The 26,214-nt window shown below is 38.2% G+C and overlaps 1 protein-coding gene across 2 annotated transcripts in view; it reads left to right on the forward strand.

The window, feature by feature from the left end:
- LOC110837069 (arrestin domain-containing protein 17) overlaps positions 1–26,214 on the forward strand; it is a 259,629-nt gene that overhangs the window by 121,601 nt on the left and 111,814 nt on the right. For both annotated transcript variants that reach the window (XM_087340943.1, XM_087340944.1), the window contains one exon: positions 18,232–18,366. In XM_087340943.1, coding sequence (XP_087197069.1) covers positions 18,279–18,366 — 88 coding nt within the window. In that variant the 5' untranslated portion in view covers positions 18,232–18,278. The remainder of the gene's footprint in view (positions 1–18,231; positions 18,367–26,214) is intronic.

Consider the following 26,214-nt stretch of genomic DNA (forward strand, 5'->3'; position numbering starts at 1 on the left):
CCGGGAAAAATTACAAGCTGTCTCAAAATATCTTGAACATGAGGGTGTAGTATTTCAAATGTAAAATTGTTCCTTTGTCTGTAGTCTAAATTATAGCACTAAATGTTTCGGAGCTGGATTCTGCTTCCATCTACAGAAATTCAAAATGCTGGACTCCTCTGGAACTAGCCCCGGACATGGTCTGGGTGAGGACCACAGCGTTCTGGATGCGTTAAGGGGAAAAATCATTGCTCGTTCCGTAGTCGGACATCACAATGGCTGACGTCGTGCGCGACTCTCCAACCGAAACATTTTATCTTCCGTTATTATTTCCAGCACGAGATTCCGTGCCTTTGAATGCGCATTAACTTCTTTTCTGCAACTGCAGATTAAGGCTTTATTTGTCATGGTAAATGGTTACAGTCCGCGTCTCAAATCCTTTAAAAATCTTTCATCCTGGTTCTTGTACGCTTTACCCCTTGTCATTCTTACAGAAATCGCAGTCCATTTGCAAGTTGCGTTCTAATCGGATTTCCTCAAGGATATTCCCCTGAATTGTTAATATTTCGGTAGCGAACTGATCACAGATGAATCTCGTAAGTTGGGACGAGGAAATATTTGAAATAAAGACGTCTGAGTTGCCTGTTTAGTGGCATTACTTTTGTGTCCATATTGAATGAGCATTGAATCTCTTTAGTGGCATTAGAGTTCTTTTTATTTAACATTACATACACCGCCAGGCCTCCTTCCGGCCTGGCAAATTTAAAATTAAACGTAAGTTCTAATGGAGCATTGCGCTTTGAATCCTAACTCCACGTGCAACATCTATACAGCATCTCCTGCAGTTCTTATTACGGGCTTATTAATTTTCAAGTTACTTGTTTCTAAGCATGTCTGTACTGCCAGGCCCTTCTACAGCCGGGCAATTTTAAGTTTAATCGACATCAGCAATGTTTCTGTAACAAGGTCATTTTATTTTGAAGCCCAATGTCAAGGTCTGTGTTCAGCTTTCTTTCTGTATGGTTTGTTATCTTTAATTGTTGTTCGGGGTCCTGCTTCGAGCACATGTGCATGTAAGTCAACCACGCTGGTTTCTGGGACGCCTCCGAGTGTATACAGGCGCAAATAGAAACTGATGTGACTCTAAACTCACACACACAGTATTTAATTTGATTTACTGCTTCAGTAACTTATTTTCAGTTCTTTCCAAACCGTTTATATTTCTTTCTTTGATGTATGTGGCATGTACAAGAAGACGTGCTACGTTATCATCCTTTGCATCTTCAGTTACTAAATTAATAATTATTTATATTTAACTTTGCTGATGTCTGCGTATGTAACGTGTACAAAGTAGTTACCAAGGAAAAATTAATGACTAATGACTAATCTTATTCATGGCGAATTCAGTAACAAAAACGGCAAGATCAAAAATAATAAATTGTAAAGACAGAAAAATATCTTAGATAAGAATAATAATTGTAAGAGCGTTATTAATCTTGAAATAAAAATATAACACTGGCTTGTAACAGTTAAACTTATAATTTTGAAACAACAACAATAATAAATATTTTAAAAAGTATTAATAGTAAAAAGAAGCTAATAACGCTAATAATAAATCATTATAAGAATAATAATCGTTAAAGTGAATGACAGTAATAAAGTAAAATAAAATAAATTATAAAAACGAAACAATGAAAATAATCGCGAAACAAAACAGAAGTAAAATGTAACAAAATACAAATAAAGAAAACAATTTTTATAAAGTTAAAATAAATTCATCATGATGTAGTAGTCAGTAAATAATTTTGGTCTTATGTTGGCCCATTTCAGTCTCATTCGTCGAAAGTCCTTAGGCTACTCATCGTTCTCAACACATTGCTCCGTGTGGGATTGTTAATTGTTTAATATACTTAGAAGTCTGTTTGTCTGCATTCTGTGGACATGTTGAAGCCAACTGTAATGTGTTTCAACATTCTGTCAAGCATATCTTCTTTTTCTAGTGCTCTCAATGTTTTAATTTTTCATAGTCCATCCGTACAACAAAACATTTATATAACAGCAATAAAATAAAAATGACACCAGTTAATATAAACCAAAATAGAATACTGATGATAATAATGGCATAATAACAATCATAATAAACACTTTAGGCGCGTAACAGCTGTAAATGCACGGGATTCTGTCAGTTTCTGTCCTCGGTTCTTACTAAGCATCCACGCGGCGCCGTTAAACCGTCAGATGGACGCTTGGGTGTGAGTTGTGATGTATACGAGGTCAGGCCAACCCCTCACTCAGCCGCCATCAAACCACTTCAGGCTCGTATGCCCCTGCTGAAGAATACAGTATCGGAAGTTGAAGGTGAAACATAAATTACGAAGGAAATTTCCCCTCCCGTACCTTATAAACCTTCTCCTCTTTCTAAGCCGTAATTGACTTAATATCTCAGCTGTCCAGCGCCGTTTCATCCTACGTTTCAACGTTTATAACAATCGAGCCTCGAATTTTGTGTTACTACAAGCAAAAGACTCGAAATTAATCTCGTATATATTAAATTGTCACATTTGTGGCTATGATTAGAATTATAATAAATTCAGTCCAGTTCCTTTATTAATGTGTCTGCCAAAACAGATTACGACAGGCAAACACTAAATAAATTAAATAAGGACAAATCAAAGTAAGTTCAGCTGCAACATATAATAAATCTAAAGAGAACCCGTACTGAGAAACATTGCTTTCACTAACAATACTTAAGAATCTGTTTTTCTCATTTCCATCAGTGGCGTACTTAGCTGAATATCGTTTGTGATGTTTTGAACCACACTGCACACATTTGGAGATTGCTCGGTTTGCACATTCAAATATTCACTGTGTCTCAAAGCGTACAGCCACATTATGTGGTTATATGCAACAAACTTGTCCGTACTTGAATATTACTCAGGAAATGAGAGTTACATCCAATAAACATATTCTGGTTACCTCAAAATATTATATAATCTATTTTGGAATCGTTCACGTATCGAAGAAAGGGAACATATAACAGACTTGTAAGGCCAAAATTCAAATTCGAATTAAGTATTGATTCTACTTAAGCTTTGTACATAGCGAGATGAATTCGCCGTATGTTTGTGAAAATGCGATGTGGAATATTTCCTTTCCAGTTGCAACACTCGTAAGAGCTTCCTCGATATGTTTTCGTTTAGTTGGCGGAAATGAATGTCTCCTCCATACGCAAGATTTCAGACGTTTCGTTCTGTATGTGTGTGTCGAGTGCATGTGAGGGAGAGAGAAAATCCATTACTCGTTGTCGGATATTGAAAGTTAGAAATTATTACCGGTCCAAGTATTGGAAGAAGACGTGAGGAGAATAAATATGGTCTACGTAGATTTATCGCTTGGGTTTACGTTAAACTTGGAATTGTACAGCGCGTATGTAGAAGATTATAAATATTTATGAAATTTTGATTGTAAATCATAGAAATACCTAGGTGTAGATTGGAGGATAATATTAAAAACTGATCATGTTGTAAATTATGTACATGCAATACGGAGAAATCAACTCAGTATATAAAATTTTTGGGTGTTCAACTACAGATTAAACATCCTTACTGAAACAGAACTAGACATACGATATTTTTCATGTTGGACTGGAGAAATATTCTATCGGTTTAAATATCTGAAAGGAAATGTATTTAATAACTATTTAAACCGACGTACGAGTAAGGCTATATTTTCCTCTTATACTACAATATCTCCGTTAGTGAGAAATAGAGATGAGATCGATAAACCCAAAGGGAAAACACACTGGAACGTTTGCTTATATTAGCAGCATCTACGCAGACCCGTCTCTTCTCCATATCTTTCGGAATATCGAATGAATCAAACTGTCAACTGGGCAGTCTGGAGCTAGGGAGACAGGTTCATCGCATCCATATCATGTCTGAAAATAAGACATCCTTTTCTGGTTTACCGAAAGCTCGGTGGTAGACGAGAGCGGCCAGAAAACAGAAGAACGCTAAGATGGAGAAGGAGGGAAAAAAACTTCACTTCACTTCACTTCCTCTGAAAATAAAAGAAAATGTTTTCGCGCATAAATCAAACGCATGTTCTTACCTACAGTTGTTTACATTGGCATTGCAGTTGATGGTGTCATTTTACTAAAAGCTTTTTTGGGTTTGATGAAAATGAGGAAGGTCTGCAGGTTTAACATTTGCAAAGTTCAAACAAATCGACGATTTGATTTAGGGAAAGGGTTACACGATCTAATAAGGAACACTGCATATAAGTAAAACAAACAGTTGAACTTCAATATTCTCCTCATAGCTGCAATATTGTGTCAGTGTCTTCACAGAAATGCATTTATATTGATAAGTGTGCAGACAAACATTCGTCAGTAAACATGACATTGTGTGCTCGTACCAAACTGAAATATTATTTTGTAGAAACCAGTTTGTCACTTGTTAATCAGCTACGAAAAAAGAATATTGGCTGATTTTTAAATTTCTACTACATTTAACTTTAATCAAGAATGTGTTAATGTGTTTCATATGACAAGCTAACCTAGTGAGTGTAACAGTCTTTGAGAAGCTTAGAGTCTCTCATCGGTTCAAGAAATTCCTCGTCTTTTATGGAACTCCAAGTTCAATTATCATATTCACGAGAGCTCGCCAACCGTCTCTATCAAAAGCCAGGTGAATCCAACTACACCCTTATGCCCTATTTCTTTAAGATCCATTTTAGTATTAACCCTTCATAAATTTCTAGAATGACTACGTAATCAGTTTTTTAAAAAAAAACAATTGTCTGTTTCGGACGCCTTTTGCAATTGGATGAATTGCAGTAATACAGTTGTATTGGACATGAAGTAGAAAATTTTGTAAATATTTGTGTCAAAGTGCTTAAAATTAGCACGTAATTGGTAGGTCATGCTTGTCATAATCATCTTATCACTGCATTCAGTTGGCCAGCAGTCGCTTATAAACCAAGGAACAAGAGGTGTGAAATATCAGTCGACTCTATAAACCTGTTTCTGCTGTTGGCCTAAACACGAGGCTAATACAATCCGACGGCTTGGAATAATTCAGTCTTCCTATAAGGATGCCGATCATCTGTCTTTGTCATCCAATACGTCAGATTGGAAAGGTCTGTGTCCTTTTCCATGCAAGCGTAGAAACCCTGCTTAGGTTTGAAAATCTCACTACTGAATTCGACCCTTAATCCAAGAGAGGGGTGGGTAAGCTACTTGTCAATTCCTGTGGTTAAAGTGAATGTGGTTTTTTAGGGTGTCGACCACGTCGTCTGAGAGAAGGAGTGGGGTGGGATAAAAAGCCACTCGCTCAATATGGAGTTTTGTCACCAGTAGAGAAATCCTCCACAGCCACCCACTCTTTTTCATCCCCTCCTGCATATAAAACAACCCTAACTCGACAAATAACCATTCCAAAGTAAAAGAAGCACTTTCATGTATTGGAAATGCCAGGAAGAAAAAAGCAGGGTAAAAAAAATAAAATATATAACAGACCACAAATCCCCACACACGACCCAAAAATGGTAATAAGAGTGTTTGATGCACTAGCCATTCATAAATTTGCAGTAGCTTTTATTTAAACTAAACGATGTTTTAAATGTTATTCTTAAAATGAGATAAATCGAGAACGTTAAGTGGGCATTTTAAATCGTAACCTCTCATATACCTATGTAGCTTTAAGGCAGTAGACTACTGTTCAACTGCTAACTCTCATTTCTCTGCAAGGACTGGGAGAATCCTATGAAAACCTAGAGTAATGCAAAGTAAAGTAATTTTGGATTACAAATCGGGCAAGTATTTGTTTTATGGTAGAGTTTTTATGCATATCAGACGACCGGTATTTATGAATTAAACTGTAAATTATATTAATAAATGATAATGTCTATTCGTTCACACAAAACCGAAAAAGAAAGACACTTAGATGCTCTCCATTAATGCTTCATGATAAGATCATTAAACAGGATTATCGACTGCAAGTAAGTACTGAGTTTAGAGAATTCTAATTTTAAAATCAATGAAGAATCGAGATTCTCGAAACGTGACAACTGCATCATAATCTTTACTCTCTGAAATTGGTGTGTGACAGAATCAGATGGCATCTTCGTCTTTATTCGAGGAAAGAAAATTATTGTGTATTTAAGAATTAAGTGCACTGATCTGAGTAATGAGTTTAAAAGTTAAAACAGTTAAGTGCATACTATTATTTTATGTTACACTTGAGGAATCCTGCTGTATGTTTGTAAATGTTTAGCAGCTGGGCTGCGCTTTTGGTAATATCTGTGTAGGCTTGTGTGAACAGTTACCACAGTAAAACTATTGTATTAGCTGTACTTTTCCGATCGCTATTTGTTTCTGTTAGACACTGGATTCACGTTACGCTGCATTACACAGTCAAGCGAGTCTGCCCAAGCAGTCTCTTTCAGATTACATTATACTCCTGTACAAATGATACTTCTCTGCCAGCAGTAATGGATTGTGGCAATTACATGATATATGCGAACTAATTGGTCGGGATTTTCGCGTCATGCAGACGTGGCAGGGGGCGAAGGGGGATCCGGAGGGGTGTTAGTATATTACCGGCTCATCGGAAACCAACCTCCCGCCCGCCTGCAGTGACAGTTGACAAACCATGGGAGTGCGGAGGAAAGGCACACGGGGTGAGCCTAGCTAGCTCACTGCCATATGGGGCCCCATGCTCCTAGCCCATATATTATCACTTGCATATAAATCAAAATTCACACACGGACGGACATGGGATTTGAATATAGGCCCCGGGACTGATCATTTTACTGAATTATCCTTTACTGCATCTGAAACGTTAGCTGTTACAATTACAATTGTGGTTAGGGGAAGTGTAACGCGCAGTTTACCTCACCAAGACAGCATTGACATTAATTACTTAATTATGGATTATTTAAAGGTTGCTACTGCTGAGCTCACTTCGTGTTGACCACATTCCTGATGAGACAGATCGACTGGCTGGCTGTGTGTCACAAACATGATCATCGTAATGGGTTTGGTTCGCATACGTTCGCAAAGCAGACTGATCCAGCAGTGACGCTTTAGACTTGTATTCGGGAGTACACAGTTTGAATGTCAGTTGGGTTACAGGTTATACTAATAGTTTTTATTGTGATTTTACTCAGTCTGTACGGAATTGGCTTCGGCCGTCTGATCTATTCTTCAAGATTCTTACCTACCATTATTCCGACTTACTCCATAGAGAGGAGTAGTCTTTGAGAAGCTAAGAATAGCTCGTCTTGACAAGAAATTCTTCGTCTGTTCTGGACCCCTTTGGTTCATTATCGTGTTCATCACCATTGGACCCTATTCTGAGCGAGTTCAATTCAGTACACATGTAATATGTAGTATTATATTACTATCTGATTAAATCTGCTAAGTGGTCTCTTTACTTTCTGATTTTCTGGATTGTAGCGCCGTTTAGACTGGTAGAATTTTACCTACGTTTGAGAGGTTCTTGCTGCCTCCATCATCAGGGCGATGAATCGTTGGTAAACTTCTACCAGACTACAGGGTGCTACAACCCAGAAAACAGCCATCTTAGAACTGTAGACGGTTCGTGTCGTTTGGTTGATGGTAGCAGAATCATAAACTTTTCTACGGTTGTCAATTTTGTAAAAGTACCTTCAACGTATGTTTGAAGCTGGAAGACCTATTTTGCTCATTAATTATTGCTTGTCGACTAGATCATTTATGGATGCTGTTTCAAGGGCAGAGATTATAAATTTGTGATGAGAAGATAAGTCTGTGTAATGAATGAGAGACAGATGCGCCTTTAAAATGCTGGAAAGAACAATGCATGAAGTATAAGGTACAGGCTGAAAAGTTTACGTCGTGTGAATTGCTTGCCATTGAAACAATTCATAATAAATTCCCGCAATTATAGTCCGCAGGCTGTAGTTAATGTTAATGTTAATTACCGAACGCTCAAATTAGTGAGTACGTGTGTCTGCGGACCTCGGCCGTTGCACTCAGACTCATAAATAAAGCATTCCTACGCAATGAAATCCTCTTTCTTTCAACTACATCACGATACGAGACAGGACAGGAAACTTACTCGATATTGTTTATCTATTTTGCAACATAGGCGAGTCATTATGATTGCTTGATTTCCTTCTTTATGGAACTTCTTGAAATTTCATGCACCTCGGACGATTGAATCTGTCTAGAAATGTCTTCAAAAATACTCCATTTGTTCCGGCGGGGTGAGCATCTGAAGTGAGTCAGGCCCCCCAAGGCTTCGAAATGGCTGCATTCCAACTGTGATTTGAATGTAAAAAAAGTATCGAATATGGAATAAAATGAAATATATTGCCGCATTATTAGTTTTTAAAGGACAAGACTTGGCTGAGAGACAAAGTTCCTCGAACTGAATGAGTAGTGAGTGTATGGCTGGCATAGAAACGTTCTTACTTGAAAAGAAAATTGGGAACTTAGGATAAAAAATTTAAGATATTTAAACAGCATTGCAGTTATTCATATAATATAACTACATTTTTATCAACCAAGGAATATGGTGGAAACAGATAATGTTACTTTCTACCTGGGTTTGTACAGGAACAGATAGTTACTTTTAGAAAAGAAATTTGCAATCAAATGTCAGGTGAGATTTCACGTTCTCTTCAGTCTGTCTTCTATGTTGTTGCGCTGTGTAGTCTGGTCGATGCTAACCAACGTTTCAGAGGTCATACTGCCTCCGTCATCAGGGCGTTTGTAAACATCTACCAGACTACACAGCGCAACAACCCAGAAGACAGAAATCTTCATACTCATCGCCCTGATGACGGAGGCAGTATGACCTCTGAAACGTTGGTTAACATCAACCAGACTACACAGCGCAACAACCCAGAAGACAGAAATCTTCATACTCATCGCCCTGATGATGGAGGCAGTATGACCTCCGAAACGTTGGTAAACATCTACCAGACTACACAGCGCAACAACCCAGAAGACAGAAATCTTCATACTCATCGCCCTGATGACGGAGGCAGTATGACCTCTGAAACGTTGGTTAACATCGACCAGACTACACAGCGTAACAACCCAGAAGACAGAAATCTTCATACTCATCGCCCTGATGACGGAGGCAGTATGACCTCTGAAACGCTGGTTAACATCGACCAGACTACACAGCGCAACAACCCAGAAGACAGAAATCTTCATACTAACGGCTGTGAAAACCTCAAATCATACAAGTGACTATGAAGTTAAATTTTGCTATTTTTATACGATACTTGCATCAGTTTGCACAAGTGGATAACTTTTTCACGCGAACGAAACATTTTGCTTAATTCACTATTGACGTCGCTTACACATTGCCCGTGTGTTTATCACGTGCAATTAAACAGCTCTGGTTGTTACAGCGTGCGGCATTACAACAAAGTGGTTACAATGTTCCGTGGTATGCTTTCATCGCCACACAACTGGTTTGTCCCCTGCGACAGATTTTTCTTCATCCACGTCAAGCCAGTAAACGTGGCTCAGTGTTCGATAAAACATTGGACTGTGCTCAAGACTGACGTATGTGAAATTGTCGACTCATGGCTCGAATAACAGCTAATAAGTTACTTATAAACGGTGGTACCTGTGTAGTGGACCTATAATTGGGGTGGATGTTTAATTAAGTATATTCGGAGGTGAAAGTGGTTCCATCGTATATAATACTGATAGTACGGTCTGTAATTAGTCTTTATTTAATATTCATATGTTTGTTCAAAGAAATATTAATAAATATAGCTATCACTTAAATCTGAAAACAAAATTAATTTAATACCTGCTTCTAAATGTCATGTTTATTAATACACTTAAATTCAAGCAAAATAATATTCCGGTTATTAATGCAAATAATACTGTTTTATGCATACACTCATTTTTTGTGTAGGTAATATATGTACTTAAGTCCGTGTAGCGGTGTCATTCAGGAGAAATATTAGTTTCACCTTTAGTATATTTTACTTTTCTTGCATTTGTTCTTATGCCTATACCGAAGAGAAATTATAAGGACGCAAGCCTAAATGTACCCTTGAAATACGAATATATTTTTAAGCTCTATAAATATATTCCAGAAAGTTAAAAGAACCATGAGTTAAATTAATTAATTTTTACGCTTTAGACAGAAGTAAACCGATAGTTCTGAGTAGCTTGTAGCATATATATTTTAAATCTGTGACTGAAATATAACTATGCAGAAAATTCTAAGGCCTTTGCTGTGTTTTATAGCTATGATTTCAGTTACTCTGTGTAGAACCTGAAAATTTAGTGTATTTCACACCAAAGTAAGTAAACGACCGGCCACGACCCTTAATATTTCAGTTCAGTTTACATCTTCACAACCTACATTTCTAATATTATTATTCATCTCGCTCTTCCAAGTCATCGCCTTTGGAAGTAACTTCCTCAGCAAAATTCTGTATATATTTATTTATTAACCGCTCTACCTACATTTTCAGCCCTACTGAGACAGGAACTGAGTTGCCGCTATGAAGTAATTAACATATCCTGTCCTAGAAACAAGCAAATACATTTTAATGTACTCCATATCGCATATCAATACGCCTATTAAAATATCCATAGGCACCTACAACCGATGAATGAATGATTTGTACAAACATCATACTGTAGAAATGTTTGGGTAATTAAACCAATAAAATTACTCTATGCCCAGAGTACGCAGAATTAATTATGAAAATACAGGAAAAATTCATGTAAGTGCGGTCCTACGTGAGAGTCTAAGAATTGGGAGTTAGGTGGATGTTGCCCCGAGCTCGGACTGTCGTACAGCGAGGGTGTGCCACTGGGCAGGACGGTGGATTAATAAGGCAATAAATATTCACAATATGCAAACTCGATATTTTGACAGCCTCCTGGGCTTACCAGTGTTCTAACTGTGATCCATGCAGGAGAAACTCGGTGTATCTACCACTGACAAGAGGGTTGAAAAATGAGATAAGAGAGGTTGAAACATAAGTTGAGGGTGTGTAATTGATTACAAAGGCCGTTGCGAATGAGGGAGGTAATTTTAAAGTGCGCTGTAATAATAATTTTAATAATTACAATGGAGTTCATGTTCGTAAGGCAAAAGAACATTTATTTTGATGAAGTTCAATTATAAATAGTGCCAGTATCGTTTTTAAATTAATAAGTAATGAAAGGGGCCTCATGGAGATTTCCACCACGTGTTTAAATTAAATTTTACAGCTTTTCCACAGAACTGTATTTGACAGTTTTACGTATTTTAAGAGTTCGGACCGTTTTTTAATTTTTTCAGTGTTACTGGATTTTTGTAGCTGATGAAATATAGATTAATCAAAGCATAAATAAATATGCCACACCGGAACTAAGATTTAATCAGAATTCAACCGCACAACGTTTCAGTTTCTAACGGCAACGAATTTGAAAATGGCTGTCTTGTGGGTTGTAGCGCCTTGTAGTCTGGTAGAAGTTTACCAACGTTTCAGAGACCCTTGCAACCTCCACCGTCAGGGCTGCCTCACACATCACCTTGTTAATGGAGACAGCAAGGGCCAATGACACGTCGGTAAACTTCTACCAGACGTGTATTCTGGCGCTACAACCCACAAGACAACCATCGTTGGAGTTTAATCTATTTTCATAATTTTATATATTTAGTACAATTATATAGCTAGGCATGTTGAAGTAACACTCCCTGTAGTTGAATGAAGTCGTCTAAAACTCTGTATCAGGCTGTACTCCGTGGAGCCAGTCTTTGTTACTCAAAGAGGTTTAGTTATGGAGCTTTCCAGTTACACATATTTATGCCCTATGTAGCAATCGTCTGTGGAATTTTGAAGCATGTATTTCGAGTTAAAGTTGTAATCATATGATGGGACATCGGGTCGTGTTTAAAATATACTAAACAGCGTTCAGAGTGCTTAAGCAACACTGCTGATAGCCTATTAAAATCTCTGTCCGTCTGTCTGTGCCCATATAAGAACCCGAAAACAGCTGAACGAATTTTTATTACATTTTATAGGCATGCTATTGAGTTTCAAAAAAAATTGTCGAAACAATCCATTTGTATTAATATTTAAAATTTAACAGAAACCCTACATGCCTTTTTTGATATCGGAAGTGCCAGGGAGGTCAATCCATAAACTAACTTGTTTACCACGGTTTCCTTTGTTGTTGTGGTTACACTGATTGCCATGGTAACTATGGTTATCTTGATTGCCGTCGTTGCAATGGAAATCAACAGCCATGCAGAGAACTCTGACTTCACCGGCGGCATTTACAAAGTTTAAAAGTAAAATTCTGGTGAACGTCACGTACTTGGGCTTCCTAACTTGTTTAATTTAATGTTTATCGAAAACTTCATGCAATGTATTTTCCATATTTTATTTCACCTGAGTTCAAACCTCTGGCTTTAAAATTAGCGTTTTGCTTGATATTGTGGAAACTGTCCCAAACCCCAGTGAACCCTTCCCTTTCCAAAATATGCACTTCTTAAACAAAGCGATCCGTGTTATCGAGCGAAAAGCTGGAGTAATCCCCAGCGATTGCTGTCTCGCCTTGCGGCATTATTTCACAAGCTTCCTGTACTACACACAGTGCTGTATGCAGATGCGTTCTAATTAGGACTAATAGCTCTGGCCACGGATGTCGGTTATAGCCCGTTTCGCTCCTTTGCTCTTAGGTCTAATATACATTAGTGACATACTACTGTTCGACAATATTTAGGTAAAGCGGTCTAACTGCCACTTGAAGATCTGCCGAAATTTCCCTCAACTTCCAGCAGTTGTAAATTATTCTTCCTATTTATAGGCGATTTTCAAAAATTGTGTTCCACGTGAGATATGCCTGTGCTCCTGGCAAGTTTATGTTCCTTCACTGTTACTACTCTGGTGGAAAAGTGTAGGTTATGTTGGCTGGATTTCGTCTTTATACCATTGAGTGTCGTTTAGGCCATTTTAGCAGACAGTTGCTTCTGTGTAACACCACTACACTCACAAGCGGCTGATACTAACTACTTTGTACTGTATGTAGTGGGGAGGGGAAATTTTGAGAAGGGAGGTTTTTGGCTCCAGTATCGGCTTATGTCTTAAGGCACAGATTAATTACCTTTCCGATATTTTCGAATGGTTGTGGCGTGCGTTGCCTTATCCTAATTACTAGGCATGAGTTTTAACATCTCTGTACGAAGAACAAAGTTAACTATTGAATCGAATGCCACGGGCTGGTGGTAGCATTCCTGCTTCGTTTCCCGGAGTCTCTAGTTCAAATCTTATTTCGGTGATCGGCTATTTTGACTGAGGTTTCTTGTGGTTTACTTGAGTCCATCCAGGCAAATGCTTGTATAGTAGCTTACATTAGGCCACGGCTTCCTTCTATATCATTTACAATTTATTATTCTTGATAAATATAGCATTCGACGCCGTATAGCCTGAATTAATGACAGTGTTGTTAAATAAACCACAAATAATAAGACCTTTAAATTATAGAGTGCGTTGAAACTATCGTATTTTCAAAAACGAAAGAGACAAATTTTTCTATAACATTAAAATTAGAATCGTAAAGTACCGAAGAACGGGGCTGTTTTAGTTTAGATATGGTGTAATGAAACCTGAATACTGAATGATTGTTTGCATTCCCGTATCTTTACGATAATTTACAAGTATTATTACTCTTGTATCAATTCCACGTCAGTTAAGGAAACTTTCTTTCTTGTCATTTTATTACTAATATTGTAATCATTCAGTAAATCATTATAAATGAAAACACGGTCCAATTGCTTGGGGACGACATTATAAATCAAAATTGCTTTCAAGAATACGTTAAGAATATACAAAATTTGTAGAAATTTTGTTGCCAGCAGCTTTAGAATCTGTCTTCCCGCCTCTTATACAAGAATCTAAAATTAAAATGTAAAAATATTTAAGAATGTGTGTTGCTGCCCAGCGGAGTGATTTTTTCCCCCCTTCAGAACAGGGTGTCTGAGTCGCGTTTGAGAACAGAATATTTGGGCGAAAAAAAGGGAAATGACCGGTGGATGGACAAAACTGCATCGTGAGAAACTTCATATTTTTTGTATCGAAGCCAATTATTGCTAGAATGGTCAGTTCAAGAAACGTGAGATGTCGGAGCATGTGACATCGGAGAGATGGAAAGTACATACACAGCTGAGGGATTCCTACGAAAAACAGCGTTAGTTCGAAAGGGCTGCCGTCTTTCAGGCTAAATCTGCATGCATACGGAGGTAAATAACATTCCGACAAAACTTTTGTCTAGAAGAAAATGATTGGTGAAATACGGTTGTTTTCCTGCCTCTACTGCTGTCTTATTTTTTAAAAAATAAAAATTTCTGCCCATTTCCTTTTGCCCTATTTTTGTAAATGCAAACTACTTTACCTAACTGTGACTATATTTTTAAGTTGCCATACATATAAATGCATTGATGTAAAATATAAATGTCAAAGGACTGTTAGTGGTGGAAAGATTGTTCTTGGCTTCCAGAATAGTTTAATTTTGGAATTACGTGGCTTTTCCTAGAAACCCCTCATTTATGGCCGACATATATGAGAAGATACTGCTTGGAAGACCTAAATGTAGGTGACGGTATAATATTAGAACGGATCTTAAGAATAGTTTTTGAGGATGTGAACTGAGTTTAACTGCCTCAGGGTAAACAAAACAAAAAAAAAAGTCAGCGCAGCAAAATATTAATTTTCTCCAGAATAAATCTACGAAGAAGAGGAACTCAGTTTGGCCCCGTCCTAACACCTGTTTCCTAACGTGTAGACAGACAGCAGCGCTCTAACCCTGAATTGGCAATCAGCCGTAGTTTGGCCGGCAACAGTGTCCTGGAATTACCAGAATGGATTGAAGATAAGTACTACAATTTCCACGGGATTTCTGTCTGAACTTATTCCGATTTCTTTAGATGATATACTGCAGTTGTAGGGCTTTACTCGCAATATTGACGTCCTAAATTGGTTTGCTGTCAAATGGTCTGTTTAGAAACGTTGTATGTATGCTCTTTTCTACTCAGTCGTACAATTTTTATACAGTAATATTAAAAATTGTAGCATTTGATTCTAGGAGAATTGCACGTATCGTCGACTCTTAAATTTCGCGATAGAAACATCTGTCCGTTTACTCTTTAATTTCCGCACGGAATATTTTTTTCTTCTTAATAGGAAATGTTATGCGGGTAGTCTATAGGACTGTCTGTATCAACTGACCAGCAAAAAAGAATCCGTTTTTAGATAAGATCGTGTTTCATGAAAGTTCCGTTTTAACTCTTTTATGATGCATTTTTATACAATGTGCACACACACACTCATCTCTGAAATAACATTCAATTATAACCTTGCCTCTCCACACTACAAACTTTATCCATTATTATTTCAGCCATTGTACAGTTCCTTTTTAAGTTCGTGCCAATATAAGGTTTAAAAACCTGTTACATTAAATGAAAATAGATCCTCAAATTATTAAAAAAATATTGAATATGGTTTCAAAATACCAGAAATTGAAAAGAATGAAAACCCGTTTTTTAACAGTGAAATGAACGAACGCTAGTCAGATGTAACTCCTCTGTTAAGTATCCAATAACCAGATACGATTATCTCCCCTTCTGAACACTAAACACCCTTTAAAAACCTGCCACCCTCCGAGTATCACTGGTATTTTTCTCTTTGCACACTCGATACAGTGTTGAGTGCCCGTGTGAGGCGCTCTACTGGATCCTCTCCGGATTAGGGACGTTCACAGCAGCCAGCCACGGAACATTTCAATGGGATTTTCAACCGAATGGGTTTCAATGGTGTGGGATCCTTTCTACATGCTATGTATAGGCTCTCCCTAAATCTCCCCTCCATTACCGTAACAGTGCTTCTGTAAGTGAGCTCCTCTGTGCAACAGTGTCTTTACTCTTCTGTCTGTAGTGTGACTTCTAATTTGCATTGTAAGGAATGATCTTCGCCCAACCGCGGAACTCTTTCAACATGTAGGATCTGAGTTTTTCACGGCGGTGAGTCCGAATATGGCTGTCGTCTGGGTTATTGCGTCGTGTAGTCTGGTAGAAGTTTACGGACAACTCAGTGGCCCTTGCTGCCTCCATCATCAGGTCGATGAGTACCCACAAGACAGCCATATTCACGCTTTAATAGTTTAAAATACGTTTTGTACACAAAAACAAAAGACCTCAGGCCCCAATGAAAAACGGCACAGAGCGGTTTCTCTAAGTACGTATAAGAAAGAATTAAAATTAAACTGGCGAATATTCTTGGACAACTTTATTCGTCTGTTAGTTTAAAAAGGACATGGAGTTACGGACTCTTGCCTTTCTTCGTCAACAGATAAAATTAGTTGAATATTTTGGAAAAGAGTGATCTTATGTCGGGCATTGTACTTTGTGCGTGTCTGAGGTATGCTTGCTAACTTAGGCACGACTTATATCTTTGACATTTCTCTTCGCAAAATACTTCATTATTGAATTTTCTTAAATTATTCCTTAAGGTTAATCTGCCAGCTCATTCAAAACATTGATTCATCTTAATTAAATCATTGGACGTAGGCCTAAAATATTTGTTTTGTTCAAATTTTTAATTTATTATGAAAAAAAGAATTTGAGGAATACACCTAATAAAACCACCGAGTGTGTAATTTAAAACGTATTCCAACATTTTCATAAGTTAATTTTTATTGGTACATAAAATATCTCTGTCAGCTGGTAATCCCTGACATAATGTCTTTACAAGTCTTTAGGGAATAACTTTATCTTTCTGTATTCAGTCCAGAAGAAAGTAATTATCTGTTGCTTTGGATGGTGCAAACTTTCGTGTTTGACTGTGACACATCCAATCGGATTACTGGTATTTGAAAATAGAACTCTGACACAAATGTGTAGTTCTGCGGAAGGGCAGGTATCAGGACAATGGAGACAGCTCGCGTGACGGAGATGTGTAGCGCCGGTGACGAACAGTAATTTGGACGCATCTGAAATTTGATTAGTTATGTTCAACATGAGACAGCCAAGCCCATGTTGAGCGTAGCCCAAAGGCGAGTTTCTTTTAGTGTTGATGAATGTTCGGATTGTGTAGCCACACAGTCAACCAATTACCCAGTCAGTTCATCAGCCATTTAATCAGACAGGTAGGCACTCAGCTACCTAGTCAACCAATCACTTAATCGATCGATCGATCGATCAATATATTCTAAAAATTTGTGCAGCTGATGTTGATGGTAGGTGTGAAAATAAACATTCACTTAAGAACAAAGCTAGTAAACTGGAAACGGAACAAAGAAGTTTTAAGTTTCTCAAATGTTAATTACAGATGAAGGAAATTATGTGATTTTAAAACAATATTCATCAACATAGGTATATACAGAATTAATATATATGTGTCATTACATTTACGTTGTTTTACATGAGACACCCGTACATACACATAGCCTAATATATGTTAGTCTGTTATAGAATTCCGTAAGGTAATTGAAATTTAGTTGAATGAAAGCAGCTACGGGATGGGTTTTAATTAAGATTCTTGCAATTAAACGAAAATTTGTTACACTTCAACACATTCTATAATAGTCTAATTTCCTTGATTTATTTAAATTATTATCACAAATATACTAATATATATAGTAGCAATTTTTTCTTTGTGTACTAGTGTCCTCTGCACTAATGTATTTTTATATTCTGTTTGTTATTACCTTTCTATATTTATTATTGTGTTCGTGTGCTCATCTCTGTGCTGTATTTGTAATTGGTCTTCAGGCTGTTGATACAGCACACTAATAATAAATAATTGAAATGAATTGAATTGAATTAATAATCTACATGCCTGTAAAGTTATTATAAGTATTACGTATTTGGGACGCCTCATGCTTTATTATCCTACTCGTTGATGTGACTCTTGTTTATTAATTATTGAAAATCCTGTTCTCCATTACATTAATCCCAATAATTTTAACTAATACGTAAATATTGGAAGGATGGTCGACATTTTAGAGGGATGGTGATAAAAGTGTCCACCTTTTGTAAAGGTGAAAGATAAAAGAACGCAACTTCTGTAAATACAATCAGTTCACTCTGAAGGTGGCGTCGTGCAGAACCATGAAGATTAAAATAAAACATTTTAATTAAGTACAAAACATAGAATGTCTGACGATTTAATAAAATTACGTCAGTGAGTGATACGGTGGAATGGATTTGAACTTAAAAATGCATTTGATGTGTCTTTCAGATGCAAATAGCCTTGATGGCTCAACTTCACTGAGATGGTTCTTTGAGATGAACGTGCAGAACCGCTGCGGGAATATCGCAGAGCCCTTCGCTGCGCATAGGCGACACTCACCTTCACCTTGTACCGAGGTTAAATGTAAGTGGAGATTTTCCTTCATGCCCCACTGCCCCTCTACATCTTATTGAGGTATCCTAATCGAGAATAACTTGTAGAATTTCTAAATATTGTACGTTGCATCAGAATTGCGTTTCATTCGACGTTATCCGTCAAAGAATGGCTGTTTAAAGTGACATAAGCCGCTGTTGTGTTGAAGCGTGCATTGTGGTGATCGCGTTAGTTGGGATTGAAGAGTCGAAAACGGAAGTGTGTTCCTCCTCACTGCTGATGGCGCAGTGTGGGTGTGCGACACTGAAAAGGGATGATAATAAAAAGGAAAGAGAAAGACAGAGAAACAGGATAAAAGAAAGGGGAAACGCAGACTAGAAAAGTTAACACCGAACTCGGTTGGAGTGCTTCAAAAGAGGTGCCTACCACCTGTATGCGCGGGACACTGTCCCGAAAGTTAGAAAAGCTACATAAAGCCTCTGCAATGGTACCGCGGCTCCGGAAAGAGTTGATGGTACCTACAATCTCAACTGTCCTTACTCTGCTGGGTTGTTGCGCCTTGTAGTCTGATAAAGATGTTCAGACGTTTCAGAAGTACTTGATGCTCTGGAACGTCGGTAAACGTCTGCTGTACTACACGGCTAGCAACCCATTACCAGAGCCTGAAATCTCACTTGTCCGCACGTATGTCTACTAGCCAGATTATAGGCTGTAATTATAATTTGCATTCTCATTCACGGATCGAAATATCCGTTACGTCTCCAGTACAATTTGCTCTCTGTCATCATTAACAGCAACAACAAAATTATTTTTGCAGGTAACGTGATATTTTAAGAAAGAATAAAAGGTCGTATGAAGGCTTATAATGCATTTTATGAAATTAGGTTGCTAAGGTAACAGAATTTTTTGCACTATTCGACAGAAACAACTCAAAATTGAGTTTGTCTCTAATTGAGCTGCGAATAAAAATCTTACGAAGAAGCGTCTTGTAAAATAATCACGCTTGAATCTAAGGTACTGATACCAAAAAAAGGAAACAAGGCAGGTCAGAGTGGACTCATATTTTGTTAACACAAAGACTTTACTGGTACCTGCCTCAGTCCAATGTGTACGTCAGTTTCCGTAGAAAAGAGGATAAAGAAAGGAGCTAACAGAAGACGAAAATGAAATTGTGTGCGTGCTAGAAAGGGTTCTTTCTAAAATGTCTCCCTCTTACTTTCCGTTTCTGTCGACAGAAATCGTGCTCACAAATGTGCCAGAGAAGAACAGTAATCCGTTCTTCAGTTGCAGAAAGAAAAAGGGGGAAAAAGTAGTTTGAAAGAAGGAAAATCTGTGATAGATTGACGTCTTCTCGTATAATTCGGCCCAATCAATCACCGGGCTCAGGACGAGAAAGAAGCTACCAGACCAGATCCTCCTCCATGGGGGATTACCGCAATGCAGTAGCAGCTTGAAAGGACCCGCCCAGAGGTCGTTCGGCGACAGTGAGGAAACAGGAACCTGAAGGAAGATTTGGAGCGTTGAGGACTAAAGGAACAGGGTAAAGAATCTGGCAGTTTATGGAGAAATTGAGGCCCGGGCAAAGCGTGCGATGTGGATTCTGTATATCTCTTCTGAAATAACACACTCGTACTTGGAAATACGATCTTTTTAAATTGAAATGGCACTATTATTTGTTTTTTATGACAAAGATAATGGTGGTGATGATAATACATTTAATAAGATTTGGCCATGCAGAGGAAATGAAAAAACTACGTAAATGGTGAGTAGTGTCAGCGGTAGCAAAATGAAAAGTGAATGGGATATTGAGATAGCGCATGTGCGTTACATTCGAGACCTGGATCAACAACTCATCAGAGAAAATTTCTTTGGCTTACGTATGGAGAACGTGAAGAAGAAACTGGGGTGAAATGGTTACAGTGCGAGATCACGAAACTGTGCTGCAAAGATACCGAAAAGTGCAGGTGACATACATGAGGAATGTGCCGTCGGTTTGATGAGACTTTAGAACACAAAATAGCGGAATGCTCAGCTCCGATGACGTCACCTTACATTTTCTGATCAGATCTAACCTAACCTAACCTAACCTAACCTAACAAAACGTAACCTTAGCATAGGTAGACAAACTCGGCTATGTGGCCCAATTCGCCCGAGGTCGCCTTTGTCGCCACAGGCACCGTAGTCACATCGGTCGCCAATTTGTCAAGGTCGTCCCGGTCGCAGTGATCGGTAGTTCATGTCGACGAAGTAGCATAGATCGAAACGGAGACTCTCCGCGGCCATTGCTATTATTTAATAATTTATTTCGAACCGCAAAGTAAAAACAACGCTTCGCCAATAGAAAGATATTTGTTGACTCTGTTCAAAGAAATGTTCGCTGTGTACACTAAAAAGCATATGAGATATAAAAGAGTTGAGGCTTGAAGATTGTCAAGCAGGAAGGCAGGCCTTTACCATTAGGCTTTAAAAGCTGGGGGCTGGGACTTATTGACCTGAGTTGTGTTCCATATTTTGATGACACCAAATTATTAGGTTAAAACGTAAGTACCATAAAAGTGTAAAGCGGTTTTTTCACAAAACAGTAAATGAATTTATCTAGACGGGGAAACAGATAAGACGTGACAAGACAAGCAGGCCACAAAATGAATGTCTTTACATTTTTTTTCGGTAATGAAATATTAATATTCGTTACGAAGACGTTATTACTGCAGCATCAAACGTTAAATTTTTGTATCTCTTATTCTTTATAAGTCTGGATCCACTACAGTCATTTCGAGGCTGCACATACTGTTGAAACCATCTTATTCATGATTTTGCTAAATTCCGCTTTCCTCGAGGTTTGTAGTTGAAGACACTCTTTTAATCTCTTGTCTGACATCCAGTGAATGAACCATCTCCACAACTCTACATCCTGGTGTTACTTAATGTAGTCCCTGCCATTTTTACATTGTGTAAAGTTTGCTGCACGGTAATCGCAAAGTGAAACTCTGGATAATTAAGTTTTATTTCTGCCGAATATTGCATCTCTGTTTTACATAATGAAGAAGAACCTAAGAGCAGTTATGATGTTGAAATTAAATACGATTAATCTGTGCTATATTTAAAAAATATGTCGAAAGATCTGTATTTATTCTTATTAATTATAATACCTTATTAGTCTTTATTCACAGATTTCTGGTAAACGTTAGTTCTGTATGGGAAATCATTATTACAAATGGCTTGGTTGTCAGTCTATTCGAAGTATGAATGTTATATACACCTTTTTGACCAATGATATTTTTAGGTCCTGTCCGCCAAAAGTGTATTTGATAACAGTTCTGTAGCTAGCGAAACCGCGCGTATATTATACAGCCCTAATAAAAATAGCATGGAATGTTATTCCACACATCATCGAGATATCGAATCGCAACAATCAATCGCCACAGCACCATTCCTATCATACCACACACCCCCTCACACACGGTACACACATAACAAGCGAAACAACTGGCCCAAACCATCGGCTGTATGCGGGGAAGGGACTTCCAAATGAATGGGCTTGCTGACACGCGAAATGGACTCCAAAACTCGAGCACGGGTGGAAATGATAAAATAGCCAATATCCTACATGTTTTCCCAAACTGTGGATCCAGTTACTATACAATAGAGTGATATTTTATGGCAACAAAAACGAATTGGTGATGGTTGCAAATTTTCAATGGCGTTGGCTTTTGCGAGCAGGAAGCAATAGAATGGGAGGTGAGTTTAACATTTATTGTCGAATTCCTCACTGTGTGTGTGTGTGTGTTTGCAAAACACTGTACGTTCCGATACAACGCCGTGGGATCCGAAATGTAAGCAGGACTCTGATTTAAAACAAGCCGGATAATAATATAATTCCAATCTGGAACCTACAGAATTTCATTCCATGTGGATAAATAACCATGTCATACAGATAGGGTAGGCTCGTGACAGCTTAACTCATGAAAATATTTGCACGGAATTATGATGATTATTAAATGTGATTTTATTCCCTTTCTAAAATGTTTAAAATGTGTGCAATATAGCTTAATTATACATAGGCCACGACCACTTCCTTCCATATCCTTTCCAATTCATTATTCACTATCGTCCTTTCGTTCCACGTTATAATCCGAAATACTGAGGAAAAAAACTGGCCGATTGCCTTAACTCGGTTTTTGCTGCCAAATTAGTTGTAAGGACAAATGCGATGTCGTAATGAGAAGGCACGTGTATATATATATATATATATTAAGCGGTTAGAACGCTGGCCTTGTAATCCTGGGGTCTCGGGTTCGATTCCCGGCGGTGCCCGAATTTATAACTTGTGTTGGGCAAGGCCGTGGTCTAGGCAACACGGAGTTTTCCTCCGGGGACTTCCCCGGTTTCTCCGTGGCATCCCAACAATTACTCCATTCACTCACAGAAGAAGGCAATGGCAAACCACTTCTGGATCATCTGCCAAGAACGTATATGAACAGGTCCCAGTCCGAGAAAAGGTTGGAAGGATCCTGTTCATATGGACCTGTCGTCAGATAGAACACTAAATAATAAAAATAAATGCCTAAACCATGCTTTTTCCATCATTGAAAATAACAGGATCCAGAGAATAATTCATGCATGGCTTGCATTCGCTGCGTTTAACTGTTTACAAACAATAAAACACACATCCGGCAGACACCCAGCAACCCAGCTGTTTCGTACTTTTATTTCATCCAAGATTTACGCATTGTGGCTGCTTCATGAATGACCTTTCAGCTGATTAAAACATCACGAAGTTAGCGTTATGATACGAGTGATTAATTGGCATGCGTCAGTTCATTAATTACATATGGTATAAAGGTATCGAATGGTATACCAATCGGGCCATATTCTTTTACGTCATCTATACAGAGACGTTGCTGCCCTCTGGGGCCGGGTTTCGAATGCTGGTGGTCATGTCATGTGGTAGAGGTCATGTCATGTATCATATCTTGTCTCACAGCGATCTCCACTTCGCTTTTTTATTTTACTTTTTTACCTCATTCCGTATTCTGTGGAGGGGCTACATCTCCCCGAGGACCCATATTTCCTATCCCCAACTCGACTCGGATGAGATATTCTGAATTTTATCAGCGATTTTTCCCAACGTACCTCTTAGATTTATGCATATCGGGGGACCGTTTAGATCTTTCCTCATACTCCTACACTCCGGTATCGTCTTCCCTCTGCCATTCCTTCTATCATTTTTGTCAAAAATGTGAAATTTATACGTCGAAGCCCTTCTGTATACAAGCGGACGTTCCCTTCCATCCGGCCTACAAAAATAGCCAAATAATTCGACCGAAGTTGTCTATAAAAGAGGAATTTATCACGAACAGAAAAGGCATGGAGCAGTAACCTCCTCATCTCCTTCTCTTACCATGTTCCTTCATCCTCCTTTCTTTCTCACTCTTTCTCTTTCAATCCTTTTTGACCACGTGGATCCTCGATATCTACCCTGGTCTCCCGAAGGGAAGAATACGAGATTACATTTACTAGTCTCAGTCCCAAGTGGCGTTATCTGTCACTACAGTGGCCGTCTTGAGAGCGGAGGAGTTCTATCTTGCATTCCCTGCAGAGAGAAGTAAAGAATAGCAACATACTTTAGCAAGGAGGATTCTTGAGGAATAAGAAAAAGGCAAGAGAAAGCGTTGGCCATTCGTCGTGTAAGCTCAGACATAAATTTGAATTCCGTCTGGTAAATGACCGGGAAAATTTTTCTGCTCTTGGACCAGTCATGAAACTTGGAGATGCCTCGACGGAAGGTTCTGTTCTAAACTCACAACAGATCGAATTATCTACCCATTTCCAGTAATAAACATAACTGAGTACAATGAACCCGTGTATCGGTAGCTCGATATGCCAGCTTAACTGAGAGAATCGATCCGAATGAACTCCAGGACTACATTTGCTCTGAGGTGTAGAATCTGACCCACATTCAAAAGCTTCCTGAAACTAATTTGAGGGCTGGTTCAGCGTGAATTTTCTCACGACTTTCGAAAATATCTTCTGTCGAATTTCATTCTGGTGAAGTAAAAGTAGGTTTATATCGTATTCTTGTAGGTTTCTCCTTTATAAAATGTCACAGTGTGCGTTGTAAAACAACAGTTACACAGAACGTAATTATAAGAATGTCTACTCCCATCGATTTCCACCTGAATGTTTGTATTGAACACAGCTCACTGTTTCTGTTTTATCAGGTTTAGTTTATGCAAATGTGATTTTTTGGTAGGAGAAACAGTTGTTTTTCTCGTACTTGTTGGAAATTCAGAACTTACTAGCGGGGATTGAAATACCACACGATTGAAAATACCTCTCAACTATTCCTTCTGACAAACAAATCGTTTGGTATAATACCACGGCCATTTACTTTTAAAAATAAATTAATCTCCTTAGGGTTTTTGATACGACCATTTTTTAATGTAGATGAATAATCTAATAATGACTCCTCGAGTTTTGCTTTCAAAGTCCTCTTATGGTACGGTGCATAAGTTCAACGCTGTGACGTGTTGGCCCACAGAAAAGTATAGTCACATCTCACGTGTTTGATACCTTTGCGATAGAATAGGACGCGTGTAAAATTCATCTTTACAGAACTGTAAATACTGAGTCATCTGACCTGCTGTTTGTATTGGTTTTGCCTTTGCATTGACGTTTATAAGAGACGATCTCTGACAGAGCTCGACGTAAGTTCGTGTTTGTATTCATGGGTTAGTGAAGTGTCAAAACAATCAAGAAGTCTTTGTTTAAAATGTCGAAACCAATTACGTTTACTAGTGTGAAGTTTGTGTCACATTTCTTATGCCACAGTGTTCGAAAACCGATAATATCTCTTAGACATTAATAAATTGTTTGTAGTCCCCTACGTCAATAAGAATACTTTGTGCTTCGCTGCATATACGTTCAATCTTTTGTTTTGTTTTCCTGCAGTAGAAATACTCCCCTAAATTTATAACTTATTATAAACTAGTTGAAATACTTGTTATTGGCTCAAAATCTCTTAAAGTTTTACTGCTAATTAAATTGTTTATTGCCTGTCCTATCACAATCCAGTTCAGTGCTTGTATGTATTCTGCGGGATGCATCCTGTTGTGTGTGGATCGCTGGGTTAACACAACAATTATTTATTGTAGTTGCAGTTGTTATTAAGAATCCATTACAAGTTTCGACCTTAATTCGTCATATTCAGGTGGTTTTCTTAACTGACAAAGCAAAGTTTATAATTCTAATTTCTAATTCTAAATTCTAAGTCCATACAGCATCAGTGATTGCATAAATCATGAATAATTGGCAGGGATATGGAAGGAAGCAGTTGTGGCCCAGTTTAGGGAAGTCTACTACCTCGGGATTTGTCTGGAGATCCTGAAGGAAACCTCAGTTAGGATAGACAGCCGGTCTCGGTCACAGATTGAGCCCAGGACCTTTAAAAAATACCAAGCAGGAGTGCCAACGCGACGTTTTGTAATAAAATTATGTACAATATGTATATAGCCACGGTGGTCTGGCGGTTAGAACGCTGGCCTTGTAATCCTGGGGTCTCGGGTTCGATTCCCGGCGGTGCCCGAATTTATAACTTGTGTTGGGCAAGGCCGTGGTCTAGGCAACACGGAGTTTTACTCCGTGGCATCCCAACAATTACTCCATTCACACACAGAAGAAGGCAATAGCAAACCACTTCTGGATCATCTGCCAAGAACGTATATGAACAGGTCCCAGTCCGAGAAAAGGATGGAAGGATCCTGTTCATATGGACCTGTCGTCAGACAGAACACTAATAATAATAATAATAATAACCATATGTATGACATGAACAATTTAATAGAATTGGTATAACTAATAATTTACGCAGCAAATTCT

Source organism: Zootermopsis nevadensis, unplaced genomic scaffold, assembly GCF_977971745.1.
Source record: "Zootermopsis nevadensis isolate Lab colony 2312 unplaced genomic scaffold, Znev_1.0 Znev_ptg000061l, whole genome shotgun sequence".
NCBI classification, from domain to species: domain Eukaryota; kingdom Metazoa; phylum Arthropoda; class Insecta; order Blattodea; family Termopsidae; genus Zootermopsis; species Zootermopsis nevadensis.